At 39.9% G+C, this 24,607-nt stretch overlaps 1 protein-coding gene across 2 annotated transcripts in view; it reads right to left on the bottom strand.

Annotated features, from left to right (window-relative positions):
• Positions 1-24,607, bottom strand: part of PLXNB2 (plexin B2) — a 385,384-nt gene that overhangs the window by 76,564 nt on the left and 284,213 nt on the right. For both annotated transcript variants that reach the window (XM_020797233.3, XM_078376762.1), the window contains exons 7-12: positions 21,535-21,635; positions 16,897-17,023; positions 6,880-7,030; positions 4,562-4,673; positions 3,014-3,116; positions 2,477-2,578 (exon numbers count right to left, since the gene is read on the bottom strand). In XM_020797233.3, coding sequence (XP_020652892.3) covers positions 2,477-2,578; positions 3,014-3,116; positions 4,562-4,673; positions 6,880-7,030; positions 16,897-17,023; positions 21,535-21,635 — 696 coding nt within the window. The remainder of the gene's footprint in view (positions 1-2,476; positions 2,579-3,013; positions 3,117-4,561; positions 4,674-6,879; positions 7,031-16,896; positions 17,024-21,534; positions 21,636-24,607) is intronic.

A 24,607-nucleotide genomic window follows, 5' to 3' on the forward strand; every position in this document is an offset into this window, starting at 1 on the left:
CACAATACAGCTTCTTCAACTAAGAAAAGGTTTTGTTTCAAAAAAGATGAAGATGAAAAACTGTCTGTTCAGTACAAGAGTAATCTCTCTCACACACTCATTTTTTCCATAAACCCACGAATTGTTAAAAAAATAATTTTAATAACATAGTAATGGAACAATTTTAGTTCAATTCTAATAGGCCCTGCAGTAAACAGGAATGAATCAAGTAAGTCATGTCTTCTCTATGGTATTATGGATGTGGACTCTAAGCCAGTCAATAAACAATGATTTGTTTATTGAACAAACCATACATGCCTGGGTATGTCAAATCCATACAAACTGGTTACCTTGAATTGTTCCTTCTGCCTTCTCCAATGGAGATAGCAAGTAAGTAAAAACCTCTGGATGCTGGGAGCCTACTCCCAAACCTGAGTGGACCCCTCAAACAAAACACCTTAGATTGCCAATTACAGGATCCTATTCTTTGGTGACATATTCCAATGTTCACTTCAGAAGATGTGGACAGGTAACAGCTCCTGGGCAGATGATCAAAGTAACTCTCATTGGAGGAATCAGGGATCTGTGTTACAATATAAAGGACACGGTGTCTTCTTGGTAGTTTTTCACCCCTGGGATAGTCATTTGTCATTACTTTAGAAGGTCTTTCGGACACAACATGTTAGTTTCTCTTGTTTATGTGCTGTTAAGTCAGAACTGACTATTGGCAATCCTAATAGGGCTTTCTAGGTAAGCGAGGTATTTAAGGAGTGGTTCCTCAGAGCATCCCTGGACCAGTTATGTCAATGGTATGCCAGGGTGCAGAGAGTACATGATCACATATATATTCCTGTTTATAGATTAATATTGCTACGTTACACCCACTCTATCGTCTTCCGTCGCCCCTTACATTCATACCTATGCTGTGTAATAAAATAACAAAAAATACTAATTGCTGTATCCAAACTGTAATGTAGGAAGCCTCGATCTATATTTAGAGACGGTATCTATTGCATGTGGAACACGACCCTTTCCAGGAGGTTGATTCCAAGCTCTCTCAGAGAAGGAGTACTTAGTTTAATAAAGCACTGCGCAGTAAGATTCATTCAAGAACTCCACATGCTAATTCTAAACTTTAGGATTGTTACATTTAACATACAGTTCTTCAAGCAGGCATTTCTGACAGCCATCAACAACACTTCTTAAAACATACTCCTCTTTGCCCAACTTGTCTATGACTGCTCCATAATCTTGCCATTTTCCCTAACATTTATGTGGCCTGCGTCCTCAGTTGCCACAAGGCACAAACATGAAAGTGAGGAAAAAGAGCTGAATTCTACAGAAAGAATGGACAGGTTGGCTGTAAAAGTAGCAAATTCAAGAAAGCCCAGAAAGCAGTTTGATATATAGGTCACACTCTTCCCATTACTGGACAACTTGGATAATAGGCTCTGGGGTGCAGGAACACAAACCATCATTGTTTCTCATGATTGCAGGCTGTGATACTTTCTCTGTGTAATTAAGTGATCTCTATTCTAGAGCTTCACTGATGGAAACACCACAGAGACCCTTCATTCTGGACCTGGGAAAACTGTAACATCCAAACTTAAGAGCAATTTCAATTTAAGTACTGTTCATATAATTCACTTTCCAGTACACATAACAGAGAGAAATGCTGTTTCTCAGTACTAGAATATTTTGCCTACTAAAGGGAAGGGTGTGTGTGTGTGTGTGTGAGGGAAGTAATAAACACTTTTATCACCACTGATAAATTTCAAGGAAATGATTTTGGTGGTAAAATAAATCTGAGAAATACAGCAGGCATTTAAAGAAAAGATGAAGTCTTGAGACAACAGTATTTCTCTGTTCGTTATAACACTGGGTTAGCACGGTACTGTATATACTAAAAGAAAGCCAGGCCCACTTGCTTTGGAAATGGCAGTGGTGGAAGTGGAAGGAAGGCTGATGGCAGCGGTGGGTGTCGTTGTCAAGCTCAGGGACCCAACAGAGTGACTCAGGCAAATGGGTTGCGAGTCCCCCTAGAAACCCTTGAGTCAGACTCAAGAGTCCCCATCTGTGTCTAATAATAAGGCAGACATACGAGTTTCTCATGAATGCTAGTGTAGGGGTGGAATCCCTCTGCCTACTGGTATTTAAATAAATAAATAAATAAACAGCTCTTTTCTACACCTCTTTTTGTCTCACATCCAGTGGTGAAATCCATGCACACAAGAGCTGTGTACTGGAGCATATTAGGGAAATATGCTTGCAGGCATATATAAATACGAGTATCATCTAATGAAGAGATTTACACATTATGAAGAGATTTACACATTACTTCTAAAAGCAAATGTGTAAAAAAAATTTCTCCATTTAACCCCATGACATTCAGCGCAAAGAATAGTGAACTTCAAGAAAAAAACACCAATAACAAGTAATTTGGAAATGTTTGGGTTGTACACGTTAAAGTAGTGCTCAAGGATATCTTGGAATTTACCTGATAATGATCTAGATTCTTTCCTTCAAAATATACTTCTGTTGAGACTTCCATGGGTATTATTTTAGGGTTAGGATTCAGGAAGTGTGGGCATTCTTCTGCCTAGAAGATAAAGGTTTTATGTATCATTAAAAATAGAAATCTTCTATCACAAGACTTCTGAACATGTTTTGGACAATGGATTCTTGTTTGTTTTTTTCCAGAGATCTTCACGCTTGCATAGAATGACAAATCTGATTACAGCCTTTCAAATTAGACATGCTAAAAAAACTACACCATATGCCAAACTATCAAACTGACTGAAGTTTGTTTCCAACCATTAAATTAAAGCAGTAAAATGAACAGCAGGAAAAAAAAAAGAATTGTTTGATGATCATATTAACCAGAGTCTATCATTTATTCTCCTGCACATATTCAGGAGTAAAAGAAAATAAAACAGAACGAAAAATAAAAACTTCAGCAAAATATTAAAGAAGGAAACAACAACATATATCTGATTTCTTAGTGTATTAGTAAGATCTGCTCATTCTACATTACCATGTTTTGTTTAATCACATCTTCATTTGGTGATGCATCTTCACATATATGATCCTTTCTGTTCCACTGACAATTCCATTTACTGCTTGCACAGGAATAGCACCTGTATGGATAAACCAGAGGTGAGCTCAGTTTTTGGGTTGCAGTTGCTCCATTCCTTTCTAAGTCTCAATTGCAATGTCATTTCATGTACCAATACTTTCCTTCAACTTTATTGTTTTTTTCAGTCATCGTGGTCAAACTATAACCACAAATATATTCAAGTCAATATGTTGTTATTGTTATGTGTTGCTGTTATCATTACCACCTCATGGCAACTCTTATGAATTAATGATCTCCCATTTTTAACAACATAAATACACTAAAAAAATGAAACAAAAAACCATTAAAGTAGTACAAGAAACCCTATTTTCCTCATACTTTTGCTAAAAGAGAAAAAACACTTTAAACACTGGAGGGTTTAAAAACCACTAAGAAAGCAAAAAAAAAAAAAAAGTAGAAATGGAAAGAAATATACATTTTTGTTTTAAAATACAACGAATCATCTAATACATCGACATAATCAAATTAGATAATTACAGTTCACCATATTAGAGAATGACAAAACGGAGGCTCAGCTTTTCGGTAGCTACCACAAATCTCACAACGCTATCAGTCACAGATTTGTCAAAATTAGTCAACAGCTAGGTAATTTTCATTTCACCATCACATATATTCCTTAACAAATTCAGAATAAATGTTGCCTTATCTTCAAAATATAAGGAGCAATATAATAAAAACCCACAACAACTATAAAACATATACTGTAGATTTTGGGTGACATATACATGGAGATAGTGTTCTCCTGGTATTTAGAAAGAGTGTTCACTACTAAATACATTGGGGACTCAGTATCTATGAAAAGCCATTGTTTTAATATATGGGACTATGAATGCATTGCTATCTGCAGCCACAGATCTGAACCAAAGACAAATATAAGAAACACAACAGAAGACTGAATTAGTGGTCCTACACAAAGTACTCTGGATACCGCAGAGTATTTTGCGCTATGAGGCTGTACTTACAGTAAGTTTAAATAAATAAATAAATAAATAGTTGCCTGTACCCACAAACTCTTAAGCTTTGCTTCTGGTGAGACTTATTTAGCACATGATGAAAATTGTGTTGCCCTCTTAGGTAAACATCTGACAAGGCAAATATGGACAGAACTCAGTTATATCTTTGACACATTATCACTGAAGAACTATGCAATGAAACACGGCCATAGCCAAGATAAAACTAAATAGGATGTTTCCCCCAAAGTACACTTAATAGACCTTGACTGAATGGTCCAATGGGGCCCACTGTTTACTCAAGACAAGGACAGCTGAATTGTAGGAACAATAAAAACATAGTTGCACTTCTCTTGCCAGTACTCAGAGAAAATTCCTTGTTCAAGTGTGAGAAATGTGACACTGAATTAAGATGCTAACTATAATATCTGGGTGCATATGGCACAGAAAACAGGAAGGTAAAGAATGCTATCAAGCAACCAAATGCAGTACTCACGGTTCATTTTCAATACAATTTATAGCTTTTCCACAATCATAAAAAGGGTATGTGCCCGATGCAAAAAATATATTATTTCCAAAGGTCAAATTCAGCGGAACCTGGACATAATCTACCAATATAATAAAACAAAATAAAGGGGTTAATTGGGTTGATACTTTGTAATTTATATAGTGTTAATCAATGTTCATGTATACAATGTTAATGGCCTGAAGACATATTTAGCTTATAGAATAATTTCAGGGAATTGTGGGGTTACAGTATGAATTTTCTGCTCTCTCTAATGAAACCACATATTTTTTTTAAATGACAAAAAGTAAATGCAAAGTATAAATATTTAAAACATCTAGACTATCACAGAAGACAAATGCCTCTTTGAAAGGATAAATGCTGTATTACTGAAAGTGGCAAGTCAGAAAAACAAAGAAAAATAGGAGGTATGAATGTGGAAAGAAATTTTGAAACCTGTTTTCTTTGAGACTTTTTATTGACAACTCTGCATCACTTACCATCTGTGAATTCTACACTAAGAATAAAACTGATGATGTCAGGGTTTCTAAAATAAGTGGTATATGGTCAAAATAATAAACTGAGCATTTTGGAAAGCTGGTCTATTGCACATACTTCCTCTATTAATGGTTTTCTAATCTGGATTATTACTGAACTCAGGATGAAGATCACGGCATAGAAATCAGGCGTCCCAGAATGAGGCTCCCAGCTATTCCTCTTACGGAAACCATTAAAACCCTCTGACAAGCTATTTCACAAGCTATTGAGCAATTTCAAACTCAGCTTCTCTCTAACAGCTTTTTGAAAGAGTGGTGACAGCTTAGGTTTATGAAAAATTCTAGTGAAAATTCCAGGTAGTTTTTCACTTTAGCCCATCCCTGAGGTTAAATGAAAACTGATCTTTTAAAAGAGGTGTCAATTAATTCAGATTTCAGATTATAAGAACTGATATTTACTAACACTGTAGATCATCTACACTTGTCAACACCTTCTGGTTTAACTGGATATATTTGTTACACTGCATTGGGAGCAAGAACATTTGGGCCTTTTTTTAACATACTAGAAAAATGGAATTCCACAGATGAACAAATTTGTGCCCTGTTCAATAATTAGCCATTCATTAATGATGACAGAGAAACAGAAATTATCTCTAAATCTTGCTGTCTGGAATTTGGAAGATATTAGCACCAAGAAATGTTGTGATACAAACACATGTGTAGAGAATGGACAGCACTGGCCTCAACATCAGGTCCACTGCCTATAAATTCCTGTTCAATGGTTTTCTTTCTTTCCTTCTTTCTTTGGATATGGCAATGTTGTTTGTAGGGGGGAGGCCCTCATATGCATATAAGTACACTCGTAAGTCATATCTGCAAGGAACTCTCACTTAACACATACAATACTGGCTGATATGGTTTTCTTGAATGCTCAATGAGAGATCAGATTAATCTTAAAAACTGTGATGGGACACATAGCAAGTAGATTCACCTCACTTCACTGGAAAAATAAAAACGGTACCAGTGCTGACTACATAATTTGTGTACTATCTTGGCTCTCAGGATGGTATTGAGGCTAAAGTTACTAGACTCAGGATACCTGGGTTAAATTCCATATTTGGTCTCAACAATCATTGGGTGACCTGTATTTATTTATTTTAAATATTTTTATCCCACCTTTTTCCTTTAAAGGGACCTTGGACTAGCCATAGTCTCTTAGTACAGCTGTAAGCCGCCCAGAGACCTTTGGGTAGTGTGTGGGGCATATAAATAAATAAATAAATAAATAAATAAATAAATAAATAAATAAATAAATAAATAAATAAATAAATAAATAAATAAATAAATAAATAAATAAATATCACAGGGTTGTTGTGAGAAAAAAAGTAGTGAAAGGAGGAGACTCATATGTACTACCTTGAGCTCTCTGGAAGAAAGACAGGTCATAAATGTAACAAATAAATAAAATTAATAATTAATACAATTAAACCTGGGCTTGCTGGCACCTGACACAGCCCTTTAAGGTTTTCAACAACATTTCTGGAGCAGTAACCACAGATGTGTTGCAAAGCTGAGTTGGACAAAAAGCATGATGGGTTTGCCCCCTCCACCCCCATCAGAAATGCTCTCAGCCACTTTACTCCAAGAGGAAGTTGTTCTCTGTGTTCGCAAGAGAAAAAACAAAAGCAGATTGCAATGTGAAGAGAAACGGCCTGGAAAAAAAAAGAGCTTGTATCTTCTATCAAGTGCTAAAAGTAGCTTGCTTCCAAACAATGGGCACCTTCTGAGTCTCAGGTACTGTTATCTCTTTACCTTGGCCTTCTGGTGTTGGAGGTATTACGTTAGGAGGTGGACAGACAATAGCCTCTCCTTGTAACTGAGCTTGATGGATCATTTCACCAAAGTGACACCAAAGCTTGTCATCTTCATTTAAATCTGGTAAAGGGGTCACAGTCAATTCTACCTGGAAACACAAGTAGGAACAGGCTGTCAGAAAGCAATCAATATGGACGGAATTACCAACTTCCTGGTAGTGGTAACTAACAGAAAAGTAGAACAGAAGAAAATAAATGTGGAAATGGGGGAGGGGCGAAGCTGACAGATAAATATATGTATTATAACACTACAATAATGCCCTCTTCCTGGATAACTTACTGTTATTGCAATTCATTTACTGTTAGGAAGTGGCCACTGTTCAGTGACAGAGTATATCTTTGCACGGAGAAGTTTAAACATTCAGTTCTCAGTATCCAGTTTAAAAAGTCACCAGTGCTAGTTTCTCTTTCAAAAGCCCTAAGAATTGCCATTGTTGGAGAGAATACAGTGGGGTCTCGACTTACGAACTTAATCTGTATTGGAAGGCAGTTCTCAGGTCGAAAAGTTCTTAAGTCGAATCTGCATTTCCCATAGGAATGCATTGAAAACCATTTAATCCGTATCTGCTCTTTTCGTACATAGAAACTAATGGGAAGCTGCTATTCCGCCTTCTGGCACTAGAGGGGGATATTTTTTTCTTTTTTTTCTTTTAACCTAAGATGACTTAGCTTTAAAAAAAAAGGGAAAAAAAGAGTTCGTAACTCGAATCTAAGTTCGTAAGTCGAGTCCATATATTCCTATGAGAGCGGTTCGTAAGTTGAAACGTTCGTATGTCAAGCCGTTCGTAAGTCAAGACCCCACTGTAAGTGTAATAGTCCAGGATCAGGGATGATTGTGGAACCTGTGACATGCCCCCACCCCAGGTTCTTGCATGGCCCCATCTAGCAGTGGGCAACCATGGGGAGCAGAATCTATGGTACTTTGGTGGCATGAAGCCTGTGGCCATCCCAATAGTCATAGATAGAGATGGACATGAACTTTGGTCCGGAGGTTTCTTCCGGTTTGGAGACACAGGTCCTGCACATTCTCACCTCCCTGGCTGGAACCCCCACTCAGCAGTTGGCATGTGCTCCTCTCCTCCTCTTTGGCTGTTCAACCAGTCCAGCGGGAGCACGGGCTTCCCTGCCCTGCCTCTTTGGCTGATCGCCCACTCAGATAAGGAGGCAGAACAGACAAACCCATGCTCCTGCTGGGGAAGACGAAATCTGAGTGAAGGGAGGTGTAGTTGTGCACACACGTGCAGCCACATACCTTAGAGGGAACCTTGAGGACCACACAGCTTTTTCTTTCTTGTTTAAGCTCACTCAGAAATGCACAGGTAAAATGAATTAATGATCATAAATTTAATAATGAATTTAAACAACTTTGTTTCATAAAAGAATAAGAAAATGGAACAATTAACACAATTAAAATCCTACACCAGGCTGTTTCTGTTGTCTTCTAGCCACCCCGAGTAGACTTTGTCTAGAGGGGCGGGGTATAAGTCCAAATAAAGTAAAGTAAAAAGTCTTCATAAGTTGTCCCATTTTTCATAATGGTAGTCTGAGGGAGAATTCAGCCCAAAAATAATGCTTAGGTAAAATAGTCCACGAAAATTGGTGGTATCTCTCACAAATCTTTCTTAAGGCTCCTCAGATCATGCTGTAAAAGCCCTTCTCTTGTTTCACTGATTCAAGCCCACAGAAAGTATTTCTATGCTGTGAAAACTGAGGATTGCTCATATAAAAACATAATTAGAACCATTCAAAAACTATGCTGATTATAGTCTCTAAATATCTGTGGCAGTAGAGGACAGAGAAGTTTGAATACAACTGCAGTAGGTGAAGCTGATTATTAGCCAAGATGCCGTATTGTTCTTTGTATTGCTTTTACTTGTGAAACTGTGAAATAAACATATATACTGCATAGGCTGTGCTCATCTTTCTCAGTTCAGTGGATCAGAAAATCCCACAGCACACTGGAGAACCATACATACAGTATTTCTACTGTGGGAACTAGAACTGAAAGTACAGAACACCTTGTAATACCTTCCATAAAAAAAATCTGAAGTATGTTTTGCTAATTCTCATGAGCATTCCAAATGAAGTCTGGGAATTCTATCAGAAGCCAAACTAGCTACTCCCTTTTTTCAGGAACGGATACAACCTTGAACAAACATATAACAAAAATAAAATCAAGAAGTCTGTGGCAGCTGCAGGACCAACTGGTTTATAACAGTGTAAAATCTTCATGGACTACAATTTATTTCCTTAGCTAAATGGAGTATAGTATTTAGGCCACAAGTTGATATACATGGTTGTGTTTGGGAGAAATGTGAAACCTAGCTATCCACTAACCCCTCATCCCACAGTCTTATACCTTGTGTATATAAACGTGTTCTACACATTGTACTCCACATATCTGAGACAGTAGTTTGCCATCTATAAAATGTCTGATTGAAATAAATCTGTTTAGTTGAAACATGGCACAATAGTTTTATTTTTGTTATGTGTGTTGAAACAGACTACCATACCAATTTCTTTGAGAACCTTTGACTATAACCTCTTCTTTTGCTCTTCCTGGACAGGACTCTTGGTGAGTCCTTGGCAAGGATGGGATTATGCTCTGTCATCTTGCCCTGAAATCTATTCAATACCCAGACAAAATGCCTTGTCTGTGTTTGCACTATTCTTCTCTTGTCTCAAGTCTCTTTTGTGTGGTTTTGTTTCCAGTGTAAATGCAAAGTCTATTGAGCACTGAACTTATTTAAACATTTCCAGCATAATTAAAGTACACTAACCACACAACAACAATCACCAGAGGGCACAGCAGGAGTCACAAGTCAGATTTGAAAGAATCAAGATGCTTGTTTTGAAGGCACAGAAAGACAGACATTTCTTAAACTGCCCATTCAAAACTGGCAAGATAAAGCAATGCGTTGGCTGTTCAGGGACAGAAGTGTTCTGACAAAGAATTAAGTCTAGTGGTTTCAGGAGCTTCAGGGGAAAATGCCAACTGAGCATACAAGTGTTTGATTATTTCTGTGATTAGAAGAAAACAAGCTGCCGGAAAGAAGGTGAGAATAGGATGGGTTAAAAAATTACTTGAATTGACTAGACAGCTGAAAACACAGAGGTATATCTGAATGTTCTTTTTTTGTAATTATCCTTGATTTTGCTATTTCGCCCCAAAAGTCCTCTCTTACTGTGTGCCTTTATTGAGTATACAATCTATCTTCTGAAAGAACAACTGCTGTGCCCTTTGGAAATGTAATATTCCTGTGTTAAAAAACTGAACCACACTAAAATGTGAACCTATCTGTACAGCCAACACAGTGTACACTAAAGTGAAAAGGTATGGTGTGCATCTTCCTGTCCTAAAATTTAAAAGAATAACAAAAACATTTTTTTCACAGTTTACCTCCTCACCCTACCCTACCCAACACAACATTTTCTTTAATCTAAAAAGCAAAAAAACTTGTTCTATCAGTTGACACATTTGCATGACATGTAATTGGTGACTCTTCTGTGATTTGAATGTAAAACCTTAGAAGTTTGCATCAGGGTGCATGAGAAAGGAAGACACATTCACTTTTGTTTCCAAAATCATGTTTTAGCAGACCAAATCCTTCATGTCAGGATGGATCCTAAATCTAGATAAACATCTTGAGAATGCTATTTTATCAAGCATTTGCAATGTATGGATGGATTACACGTAAATCTATCCGCAAGACAAGCATTTAAACTGACGTTCTGAGCTGAAGTAAAGAAGAGGCTTCTCTTGCAAATACTTATTCAAAAAGGGATAGAAATTTTTCCTCCTAAAGATATAATGCTTCTTCTAATCCTGCCTCCTCTGCACAACCAACTTGCAAACAGAGTCTGTGCTTTCTGTAATATCAAGTAACTGAAGAAAAGCAAGCTAATTTGCAACTTGCAGTTGAGAAACTTCCAACCAGGTAAACAAATAAATTCTCAAGGAAGTTCTGCTTCTAATGATTGGCTCACTATGGCAAGGAAGTTGAGAAGCACATGTTTCACAGTGAACTGCTGTTAACTGCAGTTCTTTCATGCCACTTTCTAACCAATAAGAAACAGCATGATGCACTATCTTGACATGTTTTGGGCATTTGGTTCTCAATTGTACAATGTCTCTGTGTTCTGGTGAGTGTGTTCTGTTTTGGGCTGTGATGCCATACTTCACATGTGTCCCTAGTATGTGCTGCCATCTATCTGAGTATTGATAATATCCCATGTTCCCAACCAGGTACTCATTTGCGCTTGTCTATTCTCTATAAACTACATGAGAAAGCCACTGATATAACTACAGTGAAATAATTCTGTGGAATAAATCAGGGGTGGGCAAACTGCAACCTTACAAAAACTATTGTTGTTTTTTTTTACTAGAGCTCCAGGATCTGGCAAATGAAGCCAAGTGATAAAGACAGAAACAGAATTAAAGATCTTTGAGCCTGAAAATTTGTATTGAATACTGGAACAGACCTCACAACACTTCCAAAATACGTAAGAGTTGTCCCCACTTTTTCTCCTCAATTTGCCAATACAAGGAAGTTACCTGTAACTCTGGTTTTTCGAGTGGTACTCTGTGAATTCACACTAATGGGTTAATCTGTGCCTGAGTAGAGCAGTCTCGGAAACTTCTAGAGCTCTAGCACCTGGTGCTGGGACCTCCCACCTAGGCTATATCTCCGCCCCCGGCACTGGGTGCCTCAATTCCGTGGAACTGCACACTGCTCTATAGCATGTCTAATGACATATATGACGAACAGTGGGGAGAAGGGCGGGACGTGTGAATTCACAGAGTATCACTTGAAGAACCAGAGTTATAGGTAAGTAACTTCTTTTTCTCCTTCGTGGTCTCTATGAATGCACACTAATGGGTGACTAGCAAGCTGACTCATCAGGAGGTGGGCGTCACGACAAGACAGAAGCCAGTACAGCTCTTCCCACAGCAGCTTCAGCCTTGGCCCGAACATCGAGGCAATAGTGTGCTGCAAAGGTGAAGGGTGTGAACCATGTCGCAACCTTGCAGATATCAGTGAGGTCAACTCCACAAAGGAAAGCGATGGAGGAAGCAACCACTCTAGTCAAGTGCGCTTAAACAGTAGAAGGCAAGGGTTTGTGAGCAATCTCATGCACCAGCTTGATTATCAAACCACCCAGTCTCTCAACCAGCTGAGACGGTCTGCAAGGAGATTGTCAGCAGAGGCCACATGAACCGCAATCACGAAGAGGTGGCATTCGTAGCACCACTCCCAGACCTGAATGGTGAGGTACAGCAGGTGTTGGGAGTGTGCACCCCCTTCCTTGTTGAGGTAATAGACCACCGTGGTGTTGTCGGATGCCAGTTGCACCACTTGACCTGAGAGGAGACGTTCAAAGGCCTGCAGAGCCTTGAAAACAGCTAGGAATTCCAAGAGGTTGATATGAAGAGAAGGCTCCTCTGGAGTCCAGCTGTCAGGGGGGTTCAACAGGCAAAAGTCTAATATACCAGTCCAATATCAGAAGTCCAGAAGATGCAAAGCAGATACCAAAATGCCAAAATCAAAACACAAACCGTAGTCAGCAGTCAGAGTCCAAAGCCAGGGGTCCAGAGAACAAGGTCCAAGGTAAGCAGGAGCGTGGATGTGAGCCAGAGTGTCAACTTGTTGCTTCCACAAACTTCTAAGCCTCTGGATGCAGATTTTATAGCAGCAGCAGTCATCTAAACACTTCATCCTGTTAAAACCAGGGTTGGTCGACCTGATGTTCCTATGGGAAGCATTCATGCGATCTTCTGCCCTTCGTGTCATGAGTCTTTGCTGAAGCTTAGCCCTCACCTTGGCTACTGGGGGAGGAGAATCTGATGGTGATTCAGCTGTCTGTGCTTCTAATTGCCCACCTCAGATTCCAGGCCTTCTTTGGCTGAACTCATGACACCAGTGACCATTTGCTGTCAGGCCCTGGACATGTGCTCCCCAACCAGTCAGACTGGCATCTGTGATCAGTTGAATTGACGGCTGGAGAGGGCCAAAAGGTCTGCCCACTAAGAGATTTGAGCAAAGGAACCACCACATCAGTTGTTGTGCCAAATTTTCTGAAACTGTAAGAGTTTTGGAAGGTGGGTTGGTCAGAGGTACCAAGGTACCAAGCTTGGAGGGACCACACCTTCAACCTGGCATGTTGAATGACCGCTGTGGTGGAGGCCATAAGGCCTAGCAGGCGCTAGGACCAGCAGAGCTTGGACCTTTGCCCCCACAGTGAAGAGGGGAAATAACTGTCCAGTACCCCACCAATGTAAGTGACCTGCTGGGTAGGAGTCAGTGTCGACTTTTTGTGGTTGACCTGGAGACCAAGTTCAGACAGGAGAGACAGAGTAAAGGTTAGGTGTTGTGAAAGTGCATCGGAAGATGATGCCACCAACAACCAGTCATCAAGGTAAGGGAAAACAGTGATGCCCTGCAAATGAAGGTAAGCTGCCACTGGGGCCAAACATTTCGTGAACACCCTTGGTGAGGTGGACAATCCGAAAGGGAGAGCCTTGAATTCATAGACTGCGCCATTCAGCAAGAAGCAAAGAAAGCAACGGTATTCAGGATGGACACTTATTGAGATCAATAAGTACAAACCAGTCTCCTGTCTGAGCATCTGAATGGTACCGTCAAGGGAGACCATACAAAAGTGCCGAGGAGTAATGTAAAAATTCAAGGGTCTGAGATCGAGAATAGGCCGGAGACCAACGTCTTTCTTGGGTATAATAAAGCAGCATGAGAAAAAGCTGCTTGAAATGTCAAGATTTTCCACCAAAGTGATGGCATTCTTAGAGAGTAGCCTGACTGCTTCCTCACGCAAATTGGGTGAAGTGTCTGTATCTCTGACAAAACCGTGCAAGGTGTAAAGTCAAACTCAATCACATATCCACTGGAGATGACGGTGAGAACCCAAGAGTCAGAGGAGACTGACCTCTAGGCATTGAAAAATTGGGCTATTCTAACCCCATGAATCATTGGTGCTGGCAGCGGCTGAAGTCTAAACCGACTGCTTGGCTTTATGGTCCTGGCAGCGAGATTGCTGGCGTTGCCTCTGCCTACTAGCCTGCTGGTGAGACGGACCTTGAAAGGTCACCTCTTATGATCTGAAGTGGTCAAAGTATGGCCTTGAAGAGTAGGAACGTTGGCAGGTACCCGAGATGTTGATTGAGCGGAGAAGGACCTGGCTGTCTTCCTATGTTTCAGAAGACTTTCAAGGATCTCATCTGTTTTGGGGTCGAAAAGACCCAGTCCATCAAATGGGAGAGCCTCGATTCTGCTCCTCACATCATCCACAATGGACGCCTATCATAACAACACATGCCTGTGTAGTGCAACTGCAGTAGCCAGTTGTTTAGATGAGGCATCCACCACATGCCTGGCCGCAATCCTTTCCTGGCATGCCAGGGACTTGGCCTCCTGATGGCTAGCCAGACAAGCAACCCTAATATCCTCTGGTGCTGCATTCAGCGCTGGGAGAACTGCATTCCACAGGTGCCTGTGGTAGGCGCCCATGGCTGCCAGGTAATTCCCTACCCTAAGGACAAAGGTAGCAAGAGTATAGGACCTGCGCCCCAGCACGTCCAACTTTCACCCCTCTTTGTCTGAAGGAGAGGCAGAAGACCTGGTTCGAGAATGAGATTGTGTAGCATCCACCATCAGTGAATTTGGAAGCGGATGCTTTGCAAGAAACCATGGGTTTTGTATAGGTTCTCCACTCTTCCTGGTATCTGTTGAGAAGTGGTGGGCTTATCCCAGGACTCTCTGGCTAAGCTTAACAATGAAGGGATAAAAGTCAACTTCAATGGGGCCAACTGGTCTTTGGTGATGTCTTCATACACCTTGTCCATATGCTGAAGTTCTGGCTGCACAACAGCCAGATCCTGGACCTTAGCGATGCGCTTAATAAGCTGCACATAAGATGTATAGTCCTCGGAAGATGAGGGAGGATGACTGCCGATGGTCACTGAAGCTGGAGTGCGGGCATTAATCGGCGACTCTTCCCTAATCTCGCCTTCATCCTCACTGGAGTCTGATTCGAGCTCGACCTCGCAGTCCGATGTATGTAAACAGCCTCAAGGGAACTCTGACTCCGACTCCAGGCCCAATAGATCTTCCAAAAAGTCATCTTCTTGAGCCCGAGATGGAACGGGTGAGGGTCTGTATATAGGCTGTTTGACTCGGCATCAACACTCTGGTGTTGGGCCCAATGCCAGTTGAGCAGGTGTGGCGGATCGAGGCTGTTCCCTTGCTGGGGGTCATGAAGGGGGTTCAGCCGGATGATGAAAATAAGTCTTCACGTACGGTTGGAATTTTTGAAATTGTTCACAGAACGATTGCCACTGCTTGAAAGCAAAAAAATGTGGTGGGATCGAATGGAGTTGAGTAGGCGGAGCTCTCTATCCCGAAGGACTTCATCAGAACACCTTGGGGATCTTCCCAGGAAAGCACCTCCAGACGGGCTCGAGCTCGATCGGGTTCGGGCTCAAGGTACCTGGTTTTTCTTTTCTTCTTTTGAGGCACAACAATGGGCTCCAGAGAAACAGGGACCAGTGTCTCCGATCTGGGTGGCGGAGAGTCCTGAAGAGACCTGGAGGCCTGGCTTGGACAAGGTGGAACTGGTTTCACCATCCCCGAAGGCAGGATGCCCTCATCATCCAACAGCACAAGTTCAACAGTGCGTCTCGGAAGAGGCATTGGCATCGGAGAATGAGCCAAGGGTGAGACGGATCCACTAATGGAGCAGCTCTTTTCTTTTTCTTAGTTGGGCTCTAGCCCAAGGAAGGCTTCAGTGCCAAAGCAAAGGCCATCGACCTCAAGCCCGAGGGTGACGATTTCCCCGACTTCTTCGGCAGCAGAGAGCATCCAGAGATGGAGGATGCCTCTGATGGTGGGGCTCTCGGGTGGTCCATTCCCAGGGCAGGCGGGTAGAGAGACTTTGACCAGAGATATGCCTTTAGCTGATCTAGCCTATGTCTTAAAGCAGGCTTTGTAAAGGCCTTGCAATGGGAGTACAAGGCTGGCTGACACCCTTCGCCCAAACAGTAGAGGCACTTAGCATGTCCGTTAGTGAAGGGAACCTTCCCATTGCAGGCCTCGCAATGTTTGAAAGGCCCCAAAGAGGCCATAAACGCCTCAAACACAGTTCTATTCCTTCGAAAGCCAACTCATGATCCAAAAGAGAAGTCAACAATCCAAAAATCAACACGAGGGAGGTCCTATTAGATGATTACGAGAAAACAGGGAAGCAAAAACCCACCAAGCTCCGAACGAATGCTGCTACAGTGGCGGCAGGAAATGAAACTGAGGCACACAGTGCTGGGGGCAGAGATATAGCCTAGGTGGGAGGTCCCAGCACCAGGTGCTAGAGCTCTAGAAGTTACCGAGACTGCTTTGCTCGGGCGCAGATTAACCCATTAGTGTGCATTCACAGAGACCATGAAGGAGAACATTTAATTACACATCAGCAAAAAGAAAAACAAAAGTGAATGCTGATTTCCATAAAATTGCATATAGTTATCTGCATATACACATATGGCATTAGGCAGGATTTTAACAATTTAAACAGAATTGCAATGTATTCTCACTAGAGTGGGGAGGATGGTGCGTCTCTGGCTCAGGGCACAGACAGAGTTCTGACTCCTGTCCTCTGAAGATGCCGGCCACAGAGACTGGTGGAACATTAGGAAAAAAAACTTTAAGAACACGGCCAGACAGCCCGAAAAACCTACAACAACCATTGGATCCCAGCCGTGAAAACCTTCGAGAATACATCGTGTTTTTGTTTATCTATTTAAAACCACCCACAGAAATACAAAACAGTGGCTCCATATCTGCTTTCTGCCCATCAAAGCTGCAAATGAATTGTGTAGGCAAGCCATTTTTCCACAAATAATATCTTCTTTTAACTTTCTGTACAATTCACACAAAAAAACTGGTACATTTACCATCCGTGGAGCTCTTCGGCTCATGTTTTGAGGGTTAGCACCTGTAACTTTCAAGCAAATGCCATCTGGACTCCAGAGCCAATTATTTCTCCTTGCTGATCGTTCACAGTCTTTTTTCCTTGTGCATCTGAAATAAATTATAAAATATAAAGTGATCTGGAATAATAATATATATATATTTTAAAAAATACTCATTAATCAAAAGGCGAGAGTATACAAAAGCATGTGAAGTAACAAGAGGCACTATGGCACAGAATGTGTATTTGATATTTCATTTCTTTCTTTCCAGTTTACTTATTGTTCTTTATGACGGGATAATTACCTGTAAGCATTTTCAAATGATCTGTAAATGTACAAATATTTATTTTAAAAAATATTTCATCACACACCAGTGAAAAAGTTAGGTTAATAAAGAAATATATAAGGGAAAGTTGTTTAGCAAAAAGAAAATGATATTGTGCTTAAACAGCATATCAATGTAGACTGTTCTACTTACGCCATAACATTGAACATAAGCAATGTGTGTCTTTCCTTTACTTTATTTAGACTTATACCCTGCCCCTCTAGACTGTCTAGCAATATCTGGAAAGTCTACTTTCCAGATACTGCTAGACTTCAACTCCCAGTATCCCGTACTATTGACTATGCTGTCTGGGGCTGATGGGTACTGAAGTCCAATAATATTTAGAAAGATGCACATTCACAATGTCTGCTTTAACATATTCCATGGTGTAATCAGATCTTTACCCTTTCCTTAAGGCTTAGCTATGTGAACTCATGTAGAAGAGAAAAATAGTGGCTATAGGATCAGCTGTTGCTTATTGCTACCACTGGTTTTTTTTTCTACTCATTACAACAATAACTCACAACAGTAGTGCTAAGCAGAGAATGCGATGGGCTCAAGATGGCCAAACACTTTAAAGACACATATTTGTGAATTTCAAACAATTGCAGTGTTTGCACAAGAACAGATAAGCCAAGCTATTTTTACAAGATTACTAAATATCTGGAAAACAAGAGTGACTTAGTATAATAACTTAAAACTTAATAGACTTATCATGACCAAAGCATTCCTGGACAATAATCCATGTCATCAGATGCACAAATACTGGAAGAATTTATTCACGAAGGCTTTCATGGCCGGGATCTAATGGCCACAGAGACTGGCGAAACGTTAGGAAGAACAACCTTCAGAAAACGGTCAAAGAGCCCAAAAAACCCCCACAACAATCACTGGAAGAATTCCTGTTGTCATAACTTATGCTGTGTAAGGCTGATGATATCATCAGTAGCAGAGACTTTTCAGAAATTAAGCACTTCTGACTTCTCTTCTCAAGGTCCCAAGGATCTTGTATAATCTCATTCATTGTTGAGAAGCTGTGAGGGTATAAGACTGCAAAGGAAGTATTTAATTGCTGAAGACTCCTGATGTTGGGATGACTTGACTGGCAGTGGTAGTTTTTAGTAACTAAAAGATCTCCCCCTCCGACCCCAAAGCCTCACAACAATGAGAGGGATTAGATGGGCACTTTGGCACTTTCAAGAGCGAAGTCTGAAATATTTAATTTCCAGAAAGTCACTGATGATGATGCCCTTAACTTGTTTATCATCTTAGAACTGCAGAGCTGGAATGGAGACTATGGATCAAGTCCAAACCCTGCCAAGGAGGCACAGTAGGGAATCGAACTCCCAACCTCTGGCTTCACATCCAAAAATCTAAAACACCTAGCTATTAGTCAGTGTTATATTTTATTATACTGCATGGGACATATGCTATTAAATGTGTTGTTACTGAGCAAACATTAATCTGCTTGCAGGAGACAGGACCCACCACCGAACAATGTTTTAATTGTTACTGTTTATTTTTGTGTTTAAAACATGTTGTAGCTTACCATAAACTACCCAGAATAGTGCATCTGCACCAACCAGATGGTGTAAGTGAGTGAGAGTGAGAGTGAAAGAAAGAAAGAATACTAGATCCAGTAAATTTTGAGAGTTTGCATGTATCTGGCATGCACAGCATTGCTAGAATCCCCAAGGAATTAATAAGGTTCTAGTTAGAACAACCACATTTTAGAAGGAACTGTCTTTCTTTTTAAGAATTCTGAGGAAGACCGATGATCTGCAAGGTGCCACATACATGCAGAAACCCCACTGCTGATATCACTTTACTTTCCTTTATTCAGACTTATACCCCGCCCCTCTAGACAAAATCTACTATTCATGTTTCTATTCAACTTTTCTTCATGGGTTGCAATCACATTTCCTTAGAACAAGTTCATCAGTTAGAGAGAGCCTGGGCTAAGATCACCCAGTGAATGTCATAACTTTTGAAGGATTTGAGCCTGGGACCAGCCAGTACCCCGCATAAACTTGAAAAATTGTATGTACAATACATTGTAATGCTCTCTTTGGCAACAATTTCACTTTTCCAGAGAAGAGGAATACATCATATCCCTCTTGCAGGACATTCCACCCCCACTTCCCCAAAACATCATTTTCTATTCTCACTGCAATATTTCAGCTACCATTTCATGACCACTGAACTTAGTTCTCACTGGCTGCCTGTGAGTTCCCTCCCCACAAGGAATTTTTTAAATACCTTTTTTTTTTTTGGTGCTTTTGATTCTTTAAAATACTGTATGGACCTTCTTAAAACCTTTGGATATGCATGGAGCCATTTTGGCTTCCTAGGGAGTTTACTATTAGTACAGATAAGCAAGATGGCACATTCGTCTGGAAAAATCTTTAATATTTCATAATAATCAGATCCAGAGTCATCATCAACAGAAGGCTAAAGAGAAATGCTGATTCTCTCTTGCCACATGTTCAGGTTTGCAGGTGGGTCACATCTGAGGAAAATCGCATCCTGGAGTCTGAAGGCACATACATACTACTGATTCATTTCAGGAATTCACATATAGGCTTTATGGCAAGCTTTTAGATAATTTTACTAAAGTCATATAAATGTTTAGAGAGGAGGCAAGATCCCTGGAACTCATCTCCTTCCTATAATAAAGTAAACCTTGTGTGCCACTAGCACACTCTTCGTATCACAAAATCCCATAAGGTTCTGCAATGTGGTTAATTAACCTGGATGTTTGAATCAGGGTTATCTGACTTAGGGGCATACCTCTTTCCTTTGCTTATTAAAAATAATCCTATGGACGTTCATAAGGTTCAGTTCAGAAGACTTTACGCTTACTTCCAAAGTATAATTTAGTTACCAAGGCTGCTAAGTCAGCAAAGTGGCATCTGTTATGCCAGTGTGTTTAGTGACAGGCTCTGGAATTAATTTCTGGAATTTAATTTCAGAATTAAAGGAAGCACATGAAAAGAAAATATTCTAGAAACAGTCATATATAAAGAGGACCCATCCTCTGCAAATGCCTTTCAAAAGCTTGGAAATTCATCCCATTAATCGTTTATTCCCTTTTAAAGAAAAGAAATAAAACTTCTGGAAACTACAAAAAGTCATGTGGCTCAAAAGCAACTGGAAGGGGCAACAGAAGAGCAGATTGAAAGTTTACGCATCCAAAAATAATTTTCTTTCAATTCTGACTGAAGAGCTAGTTTTCTTTCATTACTTTTCTCCTAAAAACTTATCACTGTAACATTTGTTCTGTACATTATTTTATATCTGAATATAATAAATCTGTGTAAAATGATTTGAAGACCACCTTAAATTTAATGCATATCATAACAAGTGACATGTCTATCACAACACACCTATCATAACAAGCTCTACTAAATATAGCATCATCAATAGTATAGTGGTGATTCTGTGTGAAGACATAACTGTTCCATAACAGAGGCACACGTTTTGTGCATAGAAGGCATCAGATTCAACCTCTGGAAGCTTCAGGTATGTCTGAGAAAGATTTATGCCTAAAAGATGAAGACCTACAGTCAATTGGCATAGACAATAGTGACCCAGATGGATAAGTGGTTTGACCCTGAATAAAACAGGTTTTTGTACTGCACATACTCTGTCTCTGTATTTGGTTTCTCATGTTTTTTTTTCCTGCATAGGTGACATACCTTCAGTGATTCAGAGATTTAACAACAAAGATAGTGTTCTAGACAGAGCAAAGTTTCAAGCAATCCTCCTCTTTTAAAAGCCAAGACCCTTAGTATTCTATAAATGGATTTTTAGTTCTCAGATAATACTTTGGCATATCATTCTGAACACTTTACAGTATTTTTTTTCAATGCGGCTCTCAGCAGTCAAGAAAAGCTTTGTGCCTTCAAATGGAAGAAATCTGAAAATATAATGGAGCAGCCAAAATTTGGGCATTGCCCCATCAAAAATTGTTTAATAATTTACAACTGGATGGGTTGTATTTAGGGATGTTTAAGGGTTAAAATACTAAAATAAGACTAGCACAAGATAAATGCTAGATGTTCGCCAGCTGTGACTTGGCAACCACCATTTTCATGCAAATTATATACAAGCTGTACAGACAAAATATGCAAATTAGTTTTCACCCTGCCGCTCATTATATGTGGTAATTTGTGATGAAGATTTTTTTCCCCCAGTTCTCATACAAATGCTTTGAAGAAATTATTCAGCATCCACGGATATTGTGAAAAGAATTACTTCGCACAATGTGATAAGCTTCACCCTGCAATACTTACTTTCCTTCTGTTACACACCAGCCGCAGTAAGGATCCCGGGCTTGAATACACTGATTACAACTTGTGTAACTATCACATTCTTGGACAGGCAAGCGAAAGACCTAGGCAGGGGGAAAAGAAAGAGAACTGACATAAATAGCAAAATAGACTTTTAATTAAAAACTGGGAAACTGTTTTGTTCAATTATAGATAACATCTCAGTGATATGCTCTGCATTCATGGTCAGTCCAAAATTTGCCCACATTCTTCTTGATTATCAGTCCAACCAAAACAGAACCAAAAAAGTTATTTCTTCTCAAAAGAAGTCCTGCACATGCTCTCTATCCAAGTGTTCACTCCTACATATGGATGCAAGTCATGTACTAGATTCGTTCCAGGGGGGCAATCCCTGAAAAGCTGATCAATGAGTTTATTTGGAATGTAAGCACTTATGGCACATTTAATGTCAATTTTTATGGATATTAGGACATGCAAGGGGATCACTAATTCAGTTTCCCATGCTTTATAGCTGTGATTGCAGCTGGTCTCTGGCTTCCATTTTAGCTCTAGCATTGAAAAAAGGTGTACAAGAACACTGCAATCCCATGATATTGCCTTCTTTCCCAGAAGCTTTAAATGTCTTGTGTAAAAATAAAGATCTCTGTATACTTATAGAAGTAAAAACACAACCTCTGGAAGATCCAGCTATCTGGGCTAGTCCTGCTATAAGGCAGAATGAAGCAGTGTTCTCATACAGCAAGTGCTAGAGATGACAGCAAGGAGGGAGCTGTGTGCCATGTGACTCCAGCCTGCTGCCTTGAGGTACACTGGAGGACACAGTCTTAACAGCATTCTTGAAGAAAGATTTAATTTAGGATGATTGAGATTAAACTTAATGTCCCCAGAAGAAGGGAATGGTAAACCACTTCTGAGTCCTTTCCACCAAGGAAACCCTGGGAAGGGTTGTCATAAATCAGAATTGACTTGATTGCATATGATGATTAAGATGGAATGAGTGTTGTTTTGTTCTTTGTCCTAGGCAGAAAGATGTCTGGTGTAGATCTTGCCATTCATCTACCTTACACAACTCATGTGGTTTATTTACTGCATTGTCAAATCTCAATCTGTCTTAATCTACAATTCACATATCATTTTACTAATGCAGGATTTTGGACAGTTACTGTTTACTGTAGCTGATGCAACAGGTCACACTCTTTCCAAATGTTTGAATAATCTGCACAACTCATGAGGCAATTCCCATAGAAAGTTCTGTTAGAAGATGCTAGAAACTGAAGCTCCAGGAAGAAACCTCCATGCATTCAAACTGACAGCGCAATGCAAGCATGGTTACATACTGTACATGAATTTGAACATAATTTTGCTTTTAATTACTAGTACAATAGGTTTAATAAATACTATGATATTGTGTTCACATTTTCTTCAGAAAATAGTATTGCTAATGGTTTCCATTAGGAATAAACAAAGCAATATATCCAAAGGATGCTATACTTGCTGAAATCTCGTTAAAGATGCTATATATAGGTCTGAAGTCCTCAGCGTACTTAACCAGACATTTTAATAGGATATGTTTCCAAGAGAAAGCATTCATAATTTGAATGCCGTATTTCACAACAATTGCTACTGTTAAGTTCCTGCAATACCCTCCTCTGAGCAATTTTATATCAAAGAAATGTCTCTCAGTCATATGATAAAAACACCCATTTTATAATAATCCTCACATTAAGAAGCAAGTCATTAAAGAACTCACAACTCATTAAGAATTATATTTAAATGTACTGATTTAAGAAAACCTTAAGGAGAATCCTCTTCAAGTTTAGATTATACTAATCATGCCTATTTCATAAACAAGTTCCTGTTGATTATCCTTAATGATGTTTTGTATTTGGGGAGTAGAAGGATGAAAAATGGAACCTGAGCCATAAAGCACGTAGGAATAACGACTTCTGTGTGCATTTTTATTTTCAAAAGGGGATGATACTAAGCTTCAGAGCAACTACATCTGCTTAAGTATCGCATAAAACAAAAATAACAGAGTGTGGGGGATAATGCTGGCAGGTATTTCCTGATCACAGCATGATGCCTGGGAATCGGTTCAGAGGGAAGTAGAGTTCAAAAGACAGTTGCTCCAAGATTCCCACTATTTATTTATTCAGAGAAGATGACATAAATAGAAGTGGTTCAGAAGACTCCAAAAACCACCCTTCACCACTAACTGTGGTGGCCAGGAGTTGCATGCCAGCAATATAGGAAAGGGAGCATCACTTGCCTATCTGTGGAAGAACTATTTTCTCTGTAGATCGATCATCTTTCCACACACTTCTCAACAGAGATACTATATTGTCTCTTCCAAAACCATTCTTGCTATACAACAAAATCCTCACTGCCATAACCTTGAATCAACAAATGTCACCTGCCACGGAATACTGACAAAATGGAAGTCAAACTGTTATTAGTTATCAAGGTGGTGGTGTTAGCCTGTTGCAGGAAAATCAAAAACAGCCTTGCAGCCACTCTATATTGTGGCTTCAACTTACATAGGCTGCAGCCTGCTACATCAGATATAGGGCATGTAGCCCAGCAGTTCGCACATTGGACCTGACCTAAGACCAAGTCAAGCACTATAATGAAAGACATGTGACTGATCTCTTGTGATCCCCTCTACATCCCCTTTCCACTCAATTGTTCTATGATTCTATATTTGAATTCCTCATTGAGCAGGGGGTTGGGGTTGATTTCTTTATAGGCCCCTTCCAACTGAATTACCCTATGATTCTGATTCTTTTGTTCTACAGTTGTCTTTTCAGCAAAAAGTGCACCTATAGAGGGTTCTTCAGTTTCGGAGAGGAAAAAGCAGATTAGAGATGGGAATGCTAAACGAGGTCATTCAGTGTCTTTTTTGTGATCTAAGCAATCCACCATCAAGCTTCTACCCATTCCGTTACAAGGGGGTTAGGGTGGAATTGCCTGTATAAAATCTATATTGCCCCATTCCCTGTTGATACTGTTCATCTTTTTACATGTTTTTGATTATCTACATCAAGAGTAAACTACTTTTTCATCCCTCTTCTGCTGG

The sequence above is a fragment of the Pogona vitticeps genome, chromosome 5 (assembly GCF_051106095.1).
Source record: "Pogona vitticeps strain Pit_001003342236 chromosome 5, PviZW2.1, whole genome shotgun sequence".
In the NCBI taxonomy this organism is placed as follows: Eukaryota; Metazoa; Chordata; class Lepidosauria; order Squamata; family Agamidae; genus Pogona; species Pogona vitticeps.